The following is an 18515-nucleotide window of genomic DNA, read 5'->3' as shown; positions in this document are numbered from 1 at the left end:
TCTAGACCAAGTGCAGAGGTGGGCGGTTTTATGTGCCCTGAAGATCTTGAATTGCTAAGAGATGATACAATATGCTTTTGGTTTTGGAGCAGCTCTTTTACAGAATAGCCTAGCTCAGTGGACCATTAAAGTAAGGTACACCAGGGTCTCTAGAATGGGGTAGGTGAGTAATAGCCCTCTTAAACTATTAAAGATCAGGAACAGAGGTTAGACCTTTAGGGAGTAAGGAGTAACTATATTTCAGTAGGTGGGGGAGGTTTAATACAGCCTTTACTCCTCTGTTTTAGTGTCACGTTTTCTTATCCAAACACAGAACTAAATATGTCCTCTGGGAGGGCCTCATTCATCTTCTCTGACGACACATGAAATATGTCCTCTGGTTGCTAGATTGAGATGTCTTACCAAAGCAGACGGCTCCCAACAGAGTCATTCTGTGTAAGGATCCTTGTAAACTATGGCCCATTAACCACTAATGATGTTAAGGCAGGAAACTCCTCCACCAATACAGGCAGGCACAAGGGACAAAAGTTTTTTTGCATGGTGACATATTCTGATACATTGTCTGTCTGTTTCAAATGATATAATTTTCTCTTCTTTGAAAATAATTCTTATCAACATTGATTCATTGGATTCCCTCTCAGCCCACGTTTCCAATCTCATTGCCAATGAATATACTGTTGTCAAAGTATGCAATGATTCAATGTTGTTTTCTTAGAGAGGCTGCTGGCATACAAATCAGCATATAGAACTATTCTTGAGCTTCCTCCTCTTTACGCACTAACTCCATGTGTAATGCAAACACAAGGTTGTTCCCTTCCTGGGAAACCTGCTTGTTACAGCAGGCCTCATGTTTTATGCATCCTGTATGTCTGCTCTTGTTCACCTGCCAAAGGTCCTACAGGAGGATTTCCATTTCATATTTACCTCCTTATGTTTTTCAAGTATTTTTGGCTTTACCACAATTCATATTCCCACCTGCACATCAAGCTCCGTTCAGTAGGAATGGAAGATTGTCTCTCTTGTGCTTTCTCTTCCATGAAAGATGCTTGTGGTACAATGGACCCTGGTTTAAATGCAATGGCTTCAGGATTCCCGAGCCATACAGATGTAGGATCTTAATTTGAGCCAGTTTGCTACAGCAGGAAAGTAATCCTACAGCAACAGGAAATGTAAATTATTATGCAGATTATAATTAATTAATGGACATTTTTGTAGGGGTTGATACATTTTTTCGTAAGGGCAAATCAAGTCTGAAATTTCAAAGTGGAATTTACAAACTTTAGAAGCCGTTTTAAAACTCAAATACACTACAAGTTTGCATTTCATGCTGTGCAGGAAAATTCTCAGCAGCAAAAGAACATCTGTAGCTAGCAGATAGGGTCTGACTCAGAGGCAGGGATTTCAAGGGCCAGTAGGGGCCATCTCACTCACTGCCATTTATATGGAAATCAGGTTTCTATGTACCACTCTGGTGGCACCTAATGCACACTTTACCGTGTGAAGTAGATGAAGCAAATCCACATACAACATTCTGGCCTATATTAGCCCAGCAGCGAACAAGGAGAGGACATGATATGTAGAGAATATTAACATGCAATTCAATGCAATCTAAATCATTTACCTTGACATGCAACCATGTTTCAGTGTCACAGTATCTGCTAATGGAAGCCTTTGTGACTTATTTTGTACGTAATGTTGCTGCTACCATCTCTTATGACCGAAAAGAGCTTCTGGACATCAGAACAGCGATTATTCACCTCAAATTGGATGAAGAATTTTGTTTTAATGAGTCGGATGGGATATGCTCCAAACATCCGAACAGGCCCTCATCCCCATCATTTGCAGGAGAGAAAAAAAAGAGAGGTTTTGCAGAAAGAGATCGGGGTGCCTTGTGAGGATCAAGCGACGGGTGGCTAATCTGCCTTTGACATCCGTACTGTTATCCAACGTTCAATCGCTGGAAAATAAATGGGATGAACTGAAAGCACATATATACTACCAACGGGACTTCAAAAACTGTAATATCTTATGTTTGACAGAGTCGTGGCTGAACGACGACATTAATAACATACCGCTGGCGGGTTATACACTCTATCAGCAGGATAGAACAGCAGTCTCTGGTAAGACATGGGGCGAATTCCTATGTATATTTGTAAACAACAGCTGGTGCACGATATCTAAGGAAGCCTCAAGGTTTTGCTTGCCTGAGGTAGAGTATCTCATGATAAGATGTAGACCACACTATCTACCTAGAGAGTTTTCATCTGTATTTGTCGTAGCTGTCTATATACCACCACAGACCGATGCTGGCTCTAAAACCGCACTCAATGAGCTGTATACTGCCATAAGAAAATAGGAAACCGCTCATCCAGAGGTGGCGCTCCTAGTGGCTGGATACTTTAATGCAGGGAAACTTAAATCAGTTTGACCTAATTTCTATCAGCATGTTAAATGTGCAACCAGAGGGACCTTTACTCCTTTACCACCTTTACTCCACACACAGAGACACGTACAAAGCTCTCCCTCGCCCTCCATTTGGCAAATCTGACCTTCATTTTATCCTCCTGATTTCTGCTTACAAGCAAAAATTAAAGCAGGAAGCACCAGTGACTCTGTCTATTGAAAAGTGGTCAGATGAAGCTGATGCTAAACTAAAGGACTGTTTTGCTAGCACAGACTGGAATATGTTTGGGGATTCATCCGATGGTATTGAGGAGTACACCAATTCACTCACTCGCTTCATCAATAAGTTAATCGATGATGACGTCCCCACAGTGACTGTACGTACATACCCCAACCAGAAGCCATGGATTACAGGCAACATTCACACTGAGCTAAAGGGTAGAGCTGCAGCTTTCAAGGAGTGGGACTCTAACCCGGAAGCTTATTAGAAATCCCACTATGCTCTCCGACGAACCATCTAACAGGCAAAGCATCAATACAGGACTAAGATTGAATCGTACTACGCAGCCGATGTGAGTAAGACCTTTAAACAGGTCAACATTCACAAGGCCGCAGGGCTAGATGGATTACCAGCATGCGCTGACGAACTGGCAAGTGTCTTCATGACATTTTCAACCTCTCCCTGTCTGAGTCTGTAGTACCAACATGTTTCAAGCAGACCACCATAGTCCCTGTGCCCAAGAACACTACGTTAACCTGTCAAATGACTACCCACCCGTAGCACTCACGTCTGTAGCCATGAAATGCTTTGAAAGGCTGGTCATGGCTCACATCAACAGCATTATCCCAGAAACCCTAGACTCACTCCAATTTGCATACCGCACCAACAGATCCACAGATTATGAAATCTCTATTGCTCGGCACACTGCCCTTTCACACCTGGACAAAAGGAACACCTGTATGTGAGAATGCTGTTCATTGACCACAGCTCAGAGTTCAACACCATCGTGCTCTCAAAGATCATCACTAAGCTAAGGACCCTGGGACTAAACACCTCCCTCTGCAACTGGATCCTGGACTTCCTGACGGGCCGACCCCTAGGTGGCAAGGGTAGGTAACAACACATCCGCCACGCTGATCCTCCACCCAGCACAGCAGGAAGAGGACTGGCCACCCCTCATAGCTTGGTTCCTCTCTAGGTTTCTTCCTAGGTTTTGGCCTTTCTAGGGAGTTTTTCCTAGCCACCGTGCTTCTACACCTGCATTGCTTGCTGTTTGGGGTTTTAGGCTGGGTTTCTGTACAGCACTTTGATAAATCAGCTGATGTAAGAAGGGCTATATAAATAAATTTGATTTTGACACGGGGGCCCCTCAGGGGTGCGTGCTCAGTCCCCTCCTGTACTCCCTGTTCACTCATGACTGCACGGTCAGACACGACTCCAACACCATCATTAAGTTTGCCGATGACAGAACAGTGGTAGGCCTGATCACCGACAACAGTGAAATGTGATCAAGACGAAGGAGATGATTGTGGACTACAGGAAAAGGAGGACCAAGCACGCCCCCTTTCTCATCGACAGGGCTGTAGTGGAGCAGGTTGACAGCTTCAAGTTCCTTGGCGTCCACATCACCAACAAACTAACATGGTCCAAGCACACCAGACAGTCGTGAAGAGGGCACGACAAAACCTATTCCCCCTCAGGATAATTTTTTTGGGGGCATGGGTCCTCAGATCTTCAAAAGGTTTTACAGCTGCACCATCAAGAGCATCCTGACGGGTTGCATCACTGCCTGGTATGGCAACTGCTCGGCCTCCAACCGCAAGGCATTACAGAGGGTAGTGCATACTGCCCAGTACATCACCGCAGCCAAGCGTCCTGCCATCCAGGACCTCTATACCAGGCGGTGTCAGAGGAAGACTCCAGCCACCCTAGTCATAGACTGTCTCTCTGCTACCGCACGGCAAATGGTACCAGAGCGCCAAGTCTAGGTCCATGAGGCTTCTAAACAGCTTCTACCCCCAAACCATAAGACTCCTGAACATCTAATCAAATGGCCGGTACCCCCTGTATATAGCCACACTATATTGACTTGGTAGAAAAGACAGAGGTCATAGATGACTGATATAGCGGCTGTTGTTTCCGGGGTTCATTTTCAGTCTAAGTGAGTGTTTCTTGGAAACCCAGTCTTCCCAGAAGACCTTTGGGTTCAGTGATCTCTGCCAGTCTGTTGTGTGAGCTGTTCCCCAGCCCTCCACCCCCCCCCAGCCCCTTCCCTCATCTCCTCCAGTTTCTATCCCATCTGATCTCATGCTACTTAACCAGGACACTTCTAATACAGTACAGGGAGTAGTCTGTTTGGTAAGGCTGTAATAGTAGCCTGTTACACAGTTGACTTGGTAGTTACGTATGTGCCTTTTAGGTACCAGGTACTGAATCCCAGCACCAGAGAGTACCCCTTGTATAACAGGTACAAGCTGAAATAGCACTGTAAAATAGTGTTAACAGATAAAAGGGGGGCCACTAACCAAAGAAAGGTGGGGACTGTTACATTATTTCAGAGTGTGTGCATGGTCATTGGGTTCAGCTATGGTCTATGGATCCTCCCTGAGGCCTGTTCTCTTCTCCTGCTGTGTCTCCTCCTCTTTAAAGGGCCAGAGAATCCAATAGCACTAGGCAGCCACAGTGGGCACCAACACCACTCTATCAAGGGATCAGCTTCACACTGTCTCCTACACACCACCATTTCAGATGGGTGTTATTATCAAACTAACAGCATACAGTCACATTTCTGAGATAATCAAATTAGTATTCACTAAAGAAACATCATATTTAAGGTTGTATAGTAGTCTGGGCTATATATTGTGCCGGGATTTCAATGAACAGTGTGCGCACACTTTCTCTCTAAAGATACTGTATAGTAATCTGACAATCTGACTGCATCTGTTTCCCTTGGCTGTATTGCTGTATTCCCCTGTGAGACAAATTAGACGGACCTGCGTGTGTTAATGGTGACAGAGGTGCAGGGAAAATAGCAGACCACTCAGCTGCCAGATTTAGACTGGCCTTTTTTCTGTCGGCCTTGTTCTCCGGGTCAAGGTTTAACCTGCCTGCTATCTCTGGAGACTCTAGCAGGAGCAGAGAGACTCTGGGAGGTTAAACGGCACAGCCCAGTCAGGTTAGCGTTGCTGATAGGGCCACGAGGAGAGGAATACACAACAGAAAGAACAGAGTGAAGCTGAGAACCAATTATCCTTACCCACAAATAACAGAGAGAGAGAGAGAGAGCCGGGGGAGGGAGAGAGAGAAACAGAGATAGGGAAGGAGTGACAGAGAATGAGTGTGAGGAGAGGGGGAGAATGACAAGAGGGAAAGAGATGAAGGATGGAGAAAGGAGAGAGGAGGAAGACAGGGAAGGAGAACGGTAATAGAGAAAGAGGCTGAGATGAGTGGAGAAAAAGGAAAAAATAGGGAAGGAAATGTGAAAAAGGGGCCACACTCACTAGACACTCACTAGACACTCACTAGACACTCACTAGACACTCACTAGACACACACTAGACACACACTAGACACACACTAGACACTCACTAGACACACACTAGACACACACTAGACACACACTAGACACTCACTAGACACACACTAGACACTCACTAGACACACACTAGACACTCACTAGACACACACTAGACACTCACTAGACACACACTAGACACTCACTAGACACTCACTAGACACTCACTAGACACTCACTAGACACACACTAGACAATCACTAGACACTCACTAGACACACACTAGGCACTCACTAGACACACACTAGACACTCACTAGACACTCACTAGACACACACTAGACACTCACTAGACACTCACTAGACAAACACTAGACACTCACTAGACACACACTAGACACTCACTAGACACACACTAGACACTCACTAGACACTCACTAGACACTCACTAGACACTCACTAGACACACACTAGACACTCACTAGACACTCACTAGACAAACACTAGACACTCACTAGACACTCACTAGACACTCACTAGACACTCACTAGACACACACTAGACACTCACTAGACACTCACTAGACACTCACTAGACACTCACTTGACACTCACTAGACACACACTAGACACACACTATGTACATATAAATATATGGATGAGTGATGGCCGAGCGGCATAAGCAAGATGCAGTAGATGGTATTGAATACAGATTCCAAGAACACAGGATGAGATGTCACTATCCTTTGTGCAAGCACTTCCAAGAGTTAATGAACAGTGAGCGTGGTGAAATTTGGGGAGCGCATCGTCAGTAGTGTACCTTTGGTTCCTAGGGTGTTTCGGCCTTTCACACTATACACCCTCCCCAAAGGCGGCCAGCGACAGGGTGATCAATCCTACGCTTGCGTCCCATTCCCAATTAGTCATAGGAGTTGCCTTGTTGTTGATAGCTAACATCCCATGGGACTATGCATGGCAGGGGCGTCCTCCTCCCTGAGTCAAGCATTGTTGACCGCATACCTCCTGGCCCTCTCACTTCGGGGCCCAGCTGGGGTCTTTCCTCTTCATCCAGAGCCACTGACTGCTGCCTTCTGCCGCCTCCGATACAGCTTTGATTGCCGAACGCTGGCTCTGGCCCTTAATTCCCAGGTCTCTAAGCAGTCTGGTTGTAGATGTTGCCACAAAACCTCTGCAGCCCACCTCCACTGGTCGGACTTCTGTGTTCCAGCCATGATGCCGTGCTTCGGCAGCTAGATCAGCATAGCGCAGATGTTTTCGCTCATAAGCCTCATCTACTGAGTCCTCCCAGGGTACTGTGAGCTCAATGATGAAGACCTTATTGAGCGAACGGGACCAGAGCACCATGTCAGGTCTTAGGGTGGTGGTTGCGATCTCCGGAGGAAACACAAGTTGCCGGCCAATGTCAGCTAACATTTTCCAGTCGCGGGCCAAGCGCAGCTGGTCTCGCTCTAATGGTGTAGAGCCATGAACAGTGTGCGCACACTGTTTCTGGCCATTTTGAGCCTGTAATCGAACCCCAAAATGCTGATGCTCCAGATACTCAACTAGTCTAAAGAAGGCCAGTTTTCTTGCTTCTTTAATCAGAACAACAGTTTTCAGCTGCGTTAACATAATTGCAAAAGGGTTTTCTAATGGCACGTTGTGTTAGCTCATCCAACTGGTCATTGGAACACAACGTGCCATTGGAACACAGGAGTGATGGTTGCTGATAATGGGCCTCTGTACGCCTATGTAGATAATCCATTAAAAAAACTGCAGTTTCCAGCTACAATAGTCATTTACAACATTAACAATGTCTACACTGTATTTCCGATCAATTTGATGTTATTTTAATGGACAAAAAATGTGCTTTTCTTTCAAAAACAAGGACATTTCTAAGTGACCACAAACTTTTGAACGGTAGTGTACATATGAGATGAGTAATGTGGATATGTAGTCATTGTTAAAGTGGGCATATTTAAAGTGACTAGTGATTCCTTTAATAAATCAATTTATTAGACTGATTAAAGTGGCCCGAGATTTCAGTCTGTATGTTGGCAGCAGCCACTCTATGTTAGTGATGTCTGTTTAACAGTCTGATGGCCTTGAGATAGAAGCTGTTTTTCAGTCTCTCGGTCCCAGCTTTGATGCACCTTTACTGACCTCGCCTTCTGGATGATAGCAGGGTGAACAGGCAGTGGCTCGGATGGTTGTTTTCCTTGATGATTGGCCTTTCTGTGACATCGGATGCTGTAGGTACCCTGGAGGGCAGGTCGTTTGCCCCTGGTGATGTGTTGTGCAGACCGCACTATCCTCTGGAGAGCCTTGCGGTTGTGGGCGGAGCAGTTTCCGTACCAGACGGTGACACAGCCCGACAGGATGCTCTCGATTGTGCATCTGTAAAAGTTTGTGAATGATTTAGGTGACTAGCCAAATTCCTGAGGACGAAGAGGCACTGTTGCACCTTCTTCACCATACTGTCAGTGTGAGTGGACCATTTTAGTTTGTCCGTGATGTATACACCGAGCAACTTAAAACGTTCCACCTTCTCTACTACTGTCCCGTCATTGTGGATGGGGGGGATGTTCCCTCGGCTGTTTCCTGAAGTCCACGATCATCTCCTTTGTATTATTGACGTTGAGTGAGAGGTTATTTTCCTGACACCACACTCCCCTCCTCCCTGTAGGCCGTCTTGTCGTTGTTGGTAATCAAGCCTACCACTGGAGTGTTGTCTGCAAACTTGATGATTGAGTTGAAGGCGTGCATGGCCACGTAGTCATGGGTGAACAGGGAGTACAGGAGAGGGCTGAGAACAAACCCTTGTGGGGCCCCAGTGTTGAGGATCAGCGGGGTGGAGATGTTGTTTCCTACCCTCACCAGCTGGGGGCGACCTGTCAGAAAGTCCAGGACCCAGTTGCACAGGGCGGGGTTGAGACCCAGGGTCTCGAGCTTATTGACGAGTTTACAGGGTACAATGGTGTTAAATGCTGAGCTGTAGTCAATGAACAGCATTCTTACATAGGTATTCCTCTCGTCCAGATAGGTTAGGGCAGTGTGCAGTGTGATGGCGATTGCGTCGTCTGTGGACTTATTGGGGCGGTAAGCAAATTGGAGTGGGTCTAGGGTATCAGGTAGGGTGGAGTTAATATGATCCTCCAAGGATCCTTGATGTGAAAACTAGACACACAATAGACACACACTAGACACACACTAGAAACACACTAGACACTCACTAGACACTCACCTGACACATACTAGACCACACAAGACCATACTAGACACTCACCAGAGACTCACTAGACCACACTAGACCACACTAGACACTCACTAGACTCACACTAGACTCACACTGGACACACACTAGACACTCACTAGACACTCACTAGACACTCACTAGACACACACTCGACACTCAATAGACACACACTAGACACACACTAGAAACACACTAGACACTCACTAGACACTCACCTGACACATATTAGACCACACAAGACCATACAAGACACTCACCAGACACTCACTAGACCACACTAGACACTCACTAGACACACACTGGATATACACTAGACACTCACTAGACACTCACTAGACACTCACTAGACACTCAATAGACACACACTAGACACACACTAGACACTCACTAGACACTCACCTGACACATACTAGACCACACAAGACCATACTAGACACACACTAGACACTCACTAGACATTCACTAGACACTCACCTGACACATACTAGACCACAGAAGACCATACTAGACACACGCTAGACACTCACTAGACACATACTGGACCACACTAGACCACACTAGACAGACACTAGACAAACTAAGAAAACATTATTGCCACGTCACATCAGTTCACTGAATACCACAAGATGATTTTAAAGTGATATCGCTGAAGGACTAAGCTATCTCCCAAAAGAAACTGGTAGTGTTACCTAATAGCCTACTGTAGCTCATCATATTAATACATTCATCTGCTAGACATATAGGCTTATATCACCCCATTCTCCAGATTGTCAGACAGGAAGTAATAATGTCTCTTTATAGACTTCCTGGGAACAAATGTAATTGCAGTGCTCCTAACTGGGCCGTCAGTGTAGCAGTATGTTCCCTTGAAGGTTTGATTCAAGCCGAGAGCCATTGGAAATGCCATGCTGTGACCTGTGGATGGGCTGGGAGAGACCTATGAGATAACTGGTGCTCAATCAATGTAGGCCACTGAGTTTGAACAAGAGCTCTTCTGTCGTTTTCTACTTAAAGCTGTCATGTCCACTTATTAAGGACATTACATTAGGTCAGATAAGGTGGGCTGACTGGGTTCAGCCATAGGAATAAGGCCATTTGTTGAGAACCATGAATACAGGTATTGAGAACCTCCATGCGGTTACTGACTTCACTTGAGTTTGGCTTTCTGTGGCATGTGCAGTACAGGAGGCAGGATGGATCATAATAATTGCTGGAATGGAGTGAATGGAATGGTATCAAACACGTGTTTGATGTGTCCGATACCATTCCATTTATCCGTTCAAGCCATTACTATGAGCCCATCCTCCCAATTAAGGTGCCACCGGCCAGCTGTCATGTACAGACGCAGGTGTATACTCTTGTGAAAATTGGAACAGTATGGAAACATCATCGTTTGTATTTCTTGATTGGAAGTTGGAGTGAGAATGAGTGAGAACTGCGATGGACAGTTGATGCTGCGTAGTGTCTGTCCACAGTGTTGGAGGTGCCGTTCTAACAGAATCCTCTCTTTCATTCCAGGTCTCAATTTGGAGGAAAATATTCTGGCTGTAGCTGATAGAAGAGCTGTCCGTGGCGCTGAATTCCAGATCCACAGAGATCCCCAGTTCACACCCATGCTCTTGTGCCACTCCTGATATCTCCCATTCCTAGCAGCAACCAACCTCACCGCCAGAGCCAAGATGGACGACGGCTATGGACGAGACGGACGGCAGGACTTCATCCGCGGCGCCAAAGACATCGCCAAGGTGGTGAAGAAGCAGGCGGGCAAGAAGGTGGGCCGCAGCGTGGACAAAATGGCAGACGAGTACACCAAGCGCTCGTACAAGCGCTTCGAGGAAGAGGACGACGATGACGACTACCCCGTGCAGCAGAGCCAAGATGGCGACGGCTACTACCGCAACGACAGCCGGGCCAACGACGACGAGGGCGGCCACAGCGACTCCACGGAAGGTCACGACGAAGACGATGAGATCTACGAGGGCGAGTATCAGGGAATCCCCCGGGCAGAGTCCGGAAAAACGGTTCCGGTGGACGGAATTGCCCCCCAAGCTCAGATTAGGGACCTGGCCCAGTTCGAGGCGGAGAGGAGGAAGGATCAGGAGGAGCTGGCCCAGCAGTACGAGACCATCCTGCAGGAGTGTGGCCATGGGAAGTTCCAGTGGACGCTGTACTTTGTTCTGGGGCTGGCGCTGATGGCGGACGGTGTGGAGATCTTCGTGGTGGGCTTTGTGCTGCCCAGCGCAGAGAAGGACATGTGTCTGTCAGAGGAAAGCAAGGGCATGTTGGGTAAGATGGTTCTAATGGCCAGCCTGCTGTCGATTATTCTAAATGTATTACACTCTCTCTATTCCGGTTCCCTTATCTGTCTTTTCCTCCTTGTTTATTCGATATGTAGTCTTCTCACTCTATTTAGTCCTCTCACTCTCTTTTTCCCTCTCACTCTATTTAGCCCTCGCACTTTATTTAGCCCTCTCACTCTATTTACTCCTCTCACTCTATTTAGCCCTCTCACTCTATTTACTCTCACTCTATTTAGCTCTCTCACTCTCTTTATCTCTCTCACTCTCTTTATCCCTCTCACTCTATTTACTCCTCTCACTCTATTTAGCTCTCTCACTCTCTTTAGCCCTCTCACTCTATTTACTCCTTTCACTCTATTTAGCTCTCTCACTCTCTTTAGCCCTCTCACTCTATTTAGCCCTCTCACTCTCTAAAGTCCTCTCACTCTCTTTAGCCCTCTCACTCTCTTTAGCCCTCTCACTCTTTTTTTACCTTTCACTCTATTTAGCCCTCTCACTCTATTTAGCCCTCTTCCTCTATTTAGCCCTCTCACTCTCTTTAGCCCTCTCACTCTATTTAGCCCTCTCCCTCTATTTAGCCGTCTCACTCTCTTTAGCCCTCTCACTCTCTTTAGCCCTCTCACTCTTTTTTTACCTTTCACTCTATTTAGCCCCCTCACTCTATTTAGCCCTCTCACTCTATTTAGCCCTCTCACTCTCTTTAGCCCTCTCACTCTCTCTTGCCCTCTCACTCTCTTTAGCCATCTCACTTTCTTTAGCCCTCTCACTCTATTTAGCCCTCTCACTCTCTTTAGCCATCTCACTTTCTTTAGCCCTCTCACTCTATTTAGCCCTCTCACTCTCTTTAGCCCTCTCACTCTTTTTTTACCTTTCACTCTATTTAGCCCTCTCACTCTATTTAGCCCTCTCCCTCTATTTAGCCCTCTCACTCTCTTTAGCCCTCTCACTCTATTTAGCCCTCTCCCTCTATTTAGCCGTCTCACTCTCTTTAGCCCTCTCACTCTCTTTAGCCCTCTCACTCTTTTTTTACCTTTCACTCTATTTAGCCCCCTCACTCTATTTAGCCCTCTCACTCTATTTAGCCCTCTCACTCTCTTTAGCCCTCTCACTCTCTCTTGCCCTCTCACTCTCTTTAGCCATCTCACTTTCTTTAGCCCTCTCACTCTATTTAGCCCTCTCACTCTCTTTAGCCATCTCACTTTCTTTTGCCCTCTCACTCCCTTCCCTCTCACTCTCTTTTGCCCTCTCACTCTCTTTAGCCCTTTCACTCTATTTAGTCCTCTCACTCTCTTTTTCCCTCTCACTCTATTTAGCCCTCGCACTTTATTTAGCCCTCTCACTCTATTTACTCCTCTCACTCTATTTAGCTCTCTCACTCTCTTTATCCCTCTCACTCTATTTACTCTCACTCTATTTAGCTTTCTCACTCTCTTTATCCCTCTCACTCTATTTACTCCTCTCACTCTATTTAGCTCTCTCACTCTCTTTAGCCCTCTCACTCTATTTACTCCTTTCACTCTATTTAGCTCTCTCACTCTCTTTAGCCCTCTCACTCTATTTAGCCCTCTCACTCTCTAAAGTCCTCTCACTCTCTTTAGCCCTCTCACTCTCTTTAGCCCTCTCACTCTTTTTTTTACCTTTCACTCTATTTAGCCCTCTCACTCTATTTAGCCCTCTCCCTCTATTTAGCCCTCTCACTCTATTTAGCCCTCTCCCTCTATTTAGCCCTCTCACTCTCTTTAGCCCTCTCACTCTATTTAGCCCTCTCCCTCTATTTAGCCCTCTCACTCTCTTTAGCCCTCTCCCTCTATTTAGCCCTCTCACTCTCTTTAGCCCTCTCACTCTCTTTAGCCCTCTCACTCTTTTTTTACTTTTCACTCTATTTAGCCCTCTCACTCTATTTAGCCCTCTCCCTCTATTTAGCCCTCTCACTCTCTTTAGCCCTCTCACTCTATTTAGCCCTCTCCCTCTATTTAGCCCTCTCACTCTCTTTAGCCCTCTCACTCTCTCTTGCCCTCTCACTCTCTTTAGCCATCTCACTTTCTTTTTCCCTCTCACTCCCTTTCCCTCTCACTCTCTTTTGCCCTCTCACTCTCTTTAGCCCTCTCACTCTATTTAACCCTCTCACTCTATTTAGCCCTCTCACTCTATTTAGTCCTCTCACTATTTAAAACGCTCAATCTATTTATCCCTATCACTCTCTTTTTCCCTCTCACTCTATTTAGCACTCTCACTCTCTTCAGCCCTCTCACTCTATTTAGTCCTCTCACTCTATTTATCCCTCTCACTCTATTTAGCCCTCTCACTCTATTTAGTCCGCTCACTATTTAAACGCTCACTCTATTTATCGCTATCACTCTCTTTTTTCCCTCTCACTCTAATTAGCCCTCTCACTCTATTTAGCCCTCTCACTCTATTTTGCCCTCTCACTCCATTTAACCCTCTCACTCTATTTAGCCGTCTCACTCTATTTAGCCCTCTCACTCTCTAAAGTCCTCTCACTCTCTTTAGCCCTCTCACTCTCTTTAGCCCTCTCACTCTTTTTTTTACCTTTCACTCTATTTAGCCATCTCACTCTATTTAGCCCTCTCCCTCTATTTAGCCCTCTCACTCTATTTAGCCCTCTCCCTCTATTTAGCCCTCTCACTCTCTTTAGCCCTCTCACTCTATTTAGCCCTCTCCCTCTATTTAGCCCTCTCACTCTCTTTAGCCCTCTCCCTCTATTTAGCCCTCTCACTCTCTTTAGCCCTCTCACTCTCTTTAGCCCTCTCACTCTTTTTTTACTTTTCACTCTATTTAGCCCTCTCACTCTATTTAGCCCTCTCCCTCTATTTAGCCCTCTCACTCTCTTTAGCCCTCTCACTCTATTTAGACCTCTCCCTCTATTTAGCCCTCTCACTCTCTTTAGCCCTCTCACTCTCTCTTGCCCTCTCACTCTCTTTAGCCATCTCACTTTCTTTTGCCCTCTCACTCCCTTTCCCTCTCACTCTCTTTTGCCCTCTCACTCTCTTTAGCCCTCTCACTCTATTTAACCCTCTCACTCTATTTAGCCCTCTCACTCTATTTAGTCCTCTCACTATTTAAAACGCTCAATCTATTTATCCCTATCACTCTCTTTTTCCCTCTCACTCTATTTAGCACTCTCACTCTCTTCAGCCCTCTCACTCTATTTAGTCCTCTCACTCTATTTATCCCTCTCACTCTATTTAGCCCTCTCACTCTATTTAGTCCGCTCACTATTTAAACGCTCACTCTATTTATCGCTATCACTCTCTTTTTTCCCTCTCACTCTAATTAGCCCTCTCACTCCATTTAACCCTCTCACTCTATTTAGCCGTCTCACTCTATTTAGTCCTCTCGCTCTATTTAGTCCTCTCACTCCATTTAGCCCACTCACTCTATTTAGCTATCTCTCTCTATTTAGTCCTCTCGCTCTATTTAGCTCTCTCACTCCATTTAGCTTTCTCTCTCTATTTAGTCCTCTCACTCCATTTAGCCCTCTCGCTCTATTTAGCACTCTCACTCCATTTAGCACTCTCACTCTATTTAGCTATCTCTCTCTATTTAGTCCTCTCGCTCTATTTAGCCCTCTCGCTCTCTTTTCCCCTCTCACTCTCTTTAGCCCTCTCACTCTATTTAGCCCTTTCACTCTATTTAGCACTCTCACTCTATTTAGCACTCTCACTCTATTTAGCACTCTCACTCTATTTAGCCCTCTCACTCTATTTAGCCCTCTCACTCTATTTAGCACTCTCACTCTCTTTTCCCCTCTCACTCTATTTAGCCCTCTCACTCTATTTAGTCCTCTCGCTCTCTTTAGCCCTCTCGCTCTCTTTTCCCTCTCGCTCTCTTTTCCCCTCTCACTCTATTTATCCCTCTCACTCTCTTTAGCCCTCTCACTCTCTATAGTCCTCTCACTCTATTTTTCCCTCTCACTCTCTATAGCCCTCTCACTCTATTTATCACTCTCACTCTATTTATCACTCTCACTCTATTTAGCCCTCTCACTCTATTTAGTCCTCTCGCTCTCTTTAGTCCTCTCGCTCTCTTTAGCCCTCTCACTCTATTTTCCCCTCTCACTCTATTTTCCCCTCTCACTCTCTTTATGCCTCTCACGCTCTTTAGCCCTCTCACTCTATTTACTCCTCTCACTCTATTTAGCTCTCTCACTCTCTTTATCCCTCTCACTCTATTTACTCTCACTCTATTTAGCTCTCTCACTCTCTTTATCCCTCTCACTCTATTTACTCCTCTCACTCTATTTAGCTCTCTCACTCTCTTTAGCCCTCTCACTCTATTTACTCCTTTCACTCTATTTAGCTCTCTCACTCTCTTTAGCCCTCTCACTCTATTTAGCCCTCTCACTCTCTAAAGTCCTCTCACTCTCTTTAGCCCTCTCACACTCTTTAGCCCTCTCACTCTTTTTTTACCTTTCACTCTATTTAGCCCTCTCACTCTATTTAGCCCTCTCCCTCTATTTAGCCCTCTCACTCTCTTTAGCCCTCTCACTCTATTTAGCCCTCTCCCTCTATTTAGCCCTCTCACTCTCTTTAGCCCTCTCCCTCTATTTAGCCCTCTCACTCTCTTTAGCCCTCTCACTCTCTTTAGCCCTCTCACTCTTTTTTTACCGTTCACTCTATTTAGCCCTCTCACTCTATTTAGCCCTCTCCCTCTATTTAGCCCTCTCACTCTCTTTAGCCCTCTCACTCTATTTAGCCCTCTCCCTCTATTTAGCCCTCTCACTCTCTTTAGCCCTCTCACTCTCTCTTGCCCTCTCACTCTCTTTAGTCATCTCACTTTCTTTTGCCCTCTCACTCCCTTCCCTCTCACTCTCTTTTGCCCTCTCACTCTCTTTAGCCCTCTCACTCTATTTAACCCTCTCACTCTATTTAGCCCTCTCACTCTATTTAGTCCTCTCACTATTTAAAACGCTCAATCTATTTATCCCTATCACTCTCTTTTTCCCTCTCACTCTATTTAGCACTCTCACTCTCTTCAGCCCTCTCACTCTATTTAGTCCTCTCACTCTATTTATCCCTCTCACTCTATTTAGCCCTCTCACTCTATTTAGTCCGCTCACTATTTAAACGCTCACTCTATTTATCGCTATCACTCTCTTTTTTCCCTCTCACTCTAATTATCCCTCTCACTCTATTTAGCCCTCTCACTCTATTTTGCCCTCTCACTCCATTTAACCCTCTCACTCTATTTAGCTGTCTCACTCTATTTAGTCCCCTCGCTCTATTTAGTCCTCTCACTCCATTTAGCCCACTCACTCTATTTAGCTATCTCTCTCTATTTAGTCGTCTCGCTCTATTTAGCTCTCTCACTCCATTTAGCTTTCTCTCTCTATTTAGTCCTCTCACTCCATTTAGCCCTCTCGCTCTATTTAGCACTCTCACTCCATTTAGCACTCTCACTCTATTTAGCTATCTCTCTCTATTTAGTCCTCTCGCTCTATTTAGCCCTCTCCCTCTCTTTAGCCCTCTCACTCTATTTAGCCCTTTCACTCAATTTAGCACTCTCACTCTATTTAGCACTCTCACTCTATTTAGCCCTCTCACTCAATTTAGCCCTCTCACTCTATTTAGCACTCTCACTCTCTTTTCCCCTCTCACTCTATTTATCACTCTCACTCTATTTATCCCTCTCACTCTATTTAGTCCTCTCACTCTCTTTAGCCCTCTCGCTCTCTTTTCCCTCTCGCTCTCTTTTCCCCTCTCACTCTATTTATCCCTCTCACTCTCTTTAGCCCTCTCACTCTCTATAGTCATCTCACTCTATTTTTCCCTCTCACTCTCTATAGCCCTCTCACTCTATTTATCACTCTCACTCTATTTATCACTCTCACTCTATTTAGCCTTCTCACTCTATTTAGTCCTCTCGCTCTCTTTAGCCCTCTCACTCTATTTTCCCCTCTCACTCTATTTTCCCCTCTCACTCTCTTTATGCCTCTCACGCTCTTTAGCCCTCTCACTCTATTTAGTCCTCTCACTCTCTTTTTCCCTCTCACTCTATTTAGCCCTCGCACTTTATTTAGCCCTCTCACTCTATTTACTCCTCTCACTCTATTTAGCTCTCTCACTCACTTTATCCCTCTCACTCTATTTACTCTCACTCTATTTAGCTCTCTCACTCTCTTTATCTCTCTCACTCTCTTTATCCCTCTCACTCTATTTACTCCTCTCACTCTATTTAGCTCTCTCACTCTCTTTATCCCTCTCACTCTATTTAGCCCTCTCCCTCTATTTAGCCCTCTCACTCTCTTTAGCCCTCTCACTCTATTTAGCCCTCTCCCTCTATTTAGCCGTCTCACTCTCTTTAGCCCTCTCACTCTTTTTTTACCTTTCACTCTATTTAGCCCTCTCACTCTATTTAGCCCTCTCCCTCTATTTAGCCCTCTCACTCTCTTTAGCCCTCTCACTCTATTTAGCCCTCTCCCTCTATTTAGCCGTCTCACTCTCTTTAGCCCTCTCCCTCTCTTTAGCCCTCTCACTCTTTTTTTACCTTTCACTCTATTTAGCCCCCTCACTCTATTTAGCCCTCTCACTCTATTTAGCCCTCTCACTCTCTTTAGCCCTCTCACTCTCTCTTGCCCTCTCACTCTCTTTAGCCATCTCACTTTCTTTAGCCCTCTCACTCTATTTAGCCCTCTCACTCTCTTTAGCCATCTCACTTTCTTTAGCCCTCTCACTCTATTTAGCCCTCTCACTCTCTTTAGCCCTCTCACTCTCTCTTGCCCTCTCACTCTCTTTAGCCATCTCACTTTCTTTTGCCCTCTCACTCCCTTCCCTCTCACTCTCTTTTGCCCTCTCACTCTCTTTAGCCCTCTCACTCTATTTAGTCCTCTCACTCTCTTTTTCCCTCTCACTCTATTTAGCCCTCGCACTTTATTTAGCCCTCTCACTCTATTTACTCCTCTCACTCTATTTAGCTCTCTCACTCTCTTTATCCCTCTCACTCTATTTACTCTCACTCTATTTAGCTCTCTCACTCTCTTTATCCCTCTCACTCTATTTACTCCTCTCACTCTATTTAGCTCT

The 18515-nt window shown here is 45.6% G+C and overlaps 1 protein-coding gene across 1 annotated transcript in view; it reads left to right on the top strand.

Annotated features, from left to right (window-relative positions):
• Positions 1 to 18515, top strand: part of LOC139380594 (synaptic vesicle glycoprotein 2A-like) — a 49779-nt gene that overhangs the window by 12316 nt on the left and 18948 nt on the right. The window contains exon 2 of the mRNA XM_071123419.1: positions 10691 to 11458. Within this exon, the coding sequence (XP_070979520.1) occupies positions 10852 to 11458 (607 nt within the window). The 5' untranslated portion in view covers positions 10691 to 10851. The remainder of the gene's footprint in view (positions 1 to 10690; positions 11459 to 18515) is intronic.

The sequence above is a fragment of the Oncorhynchus clarkii genome, chromosome 2 (assembly GCF_045791955.1).
Source record: "Oncorhynchus clarkii lewisi isolate Uvic-CL-2024 chromosome 2, UVic_Ocla_1.0, whole genome shotgun sequence".
Lineage (NCBI taxonomy): Eukaryota > Metazoa > Chordata > Actinopteri > Salmoniformes > Salmonidae > Oncorhynchus > Oncorhynchus clarkii.
Note: the sequence above shows the minus strand (reverse complement) of the source record. Positions and strands in the feature narration are given on the sequence as shown.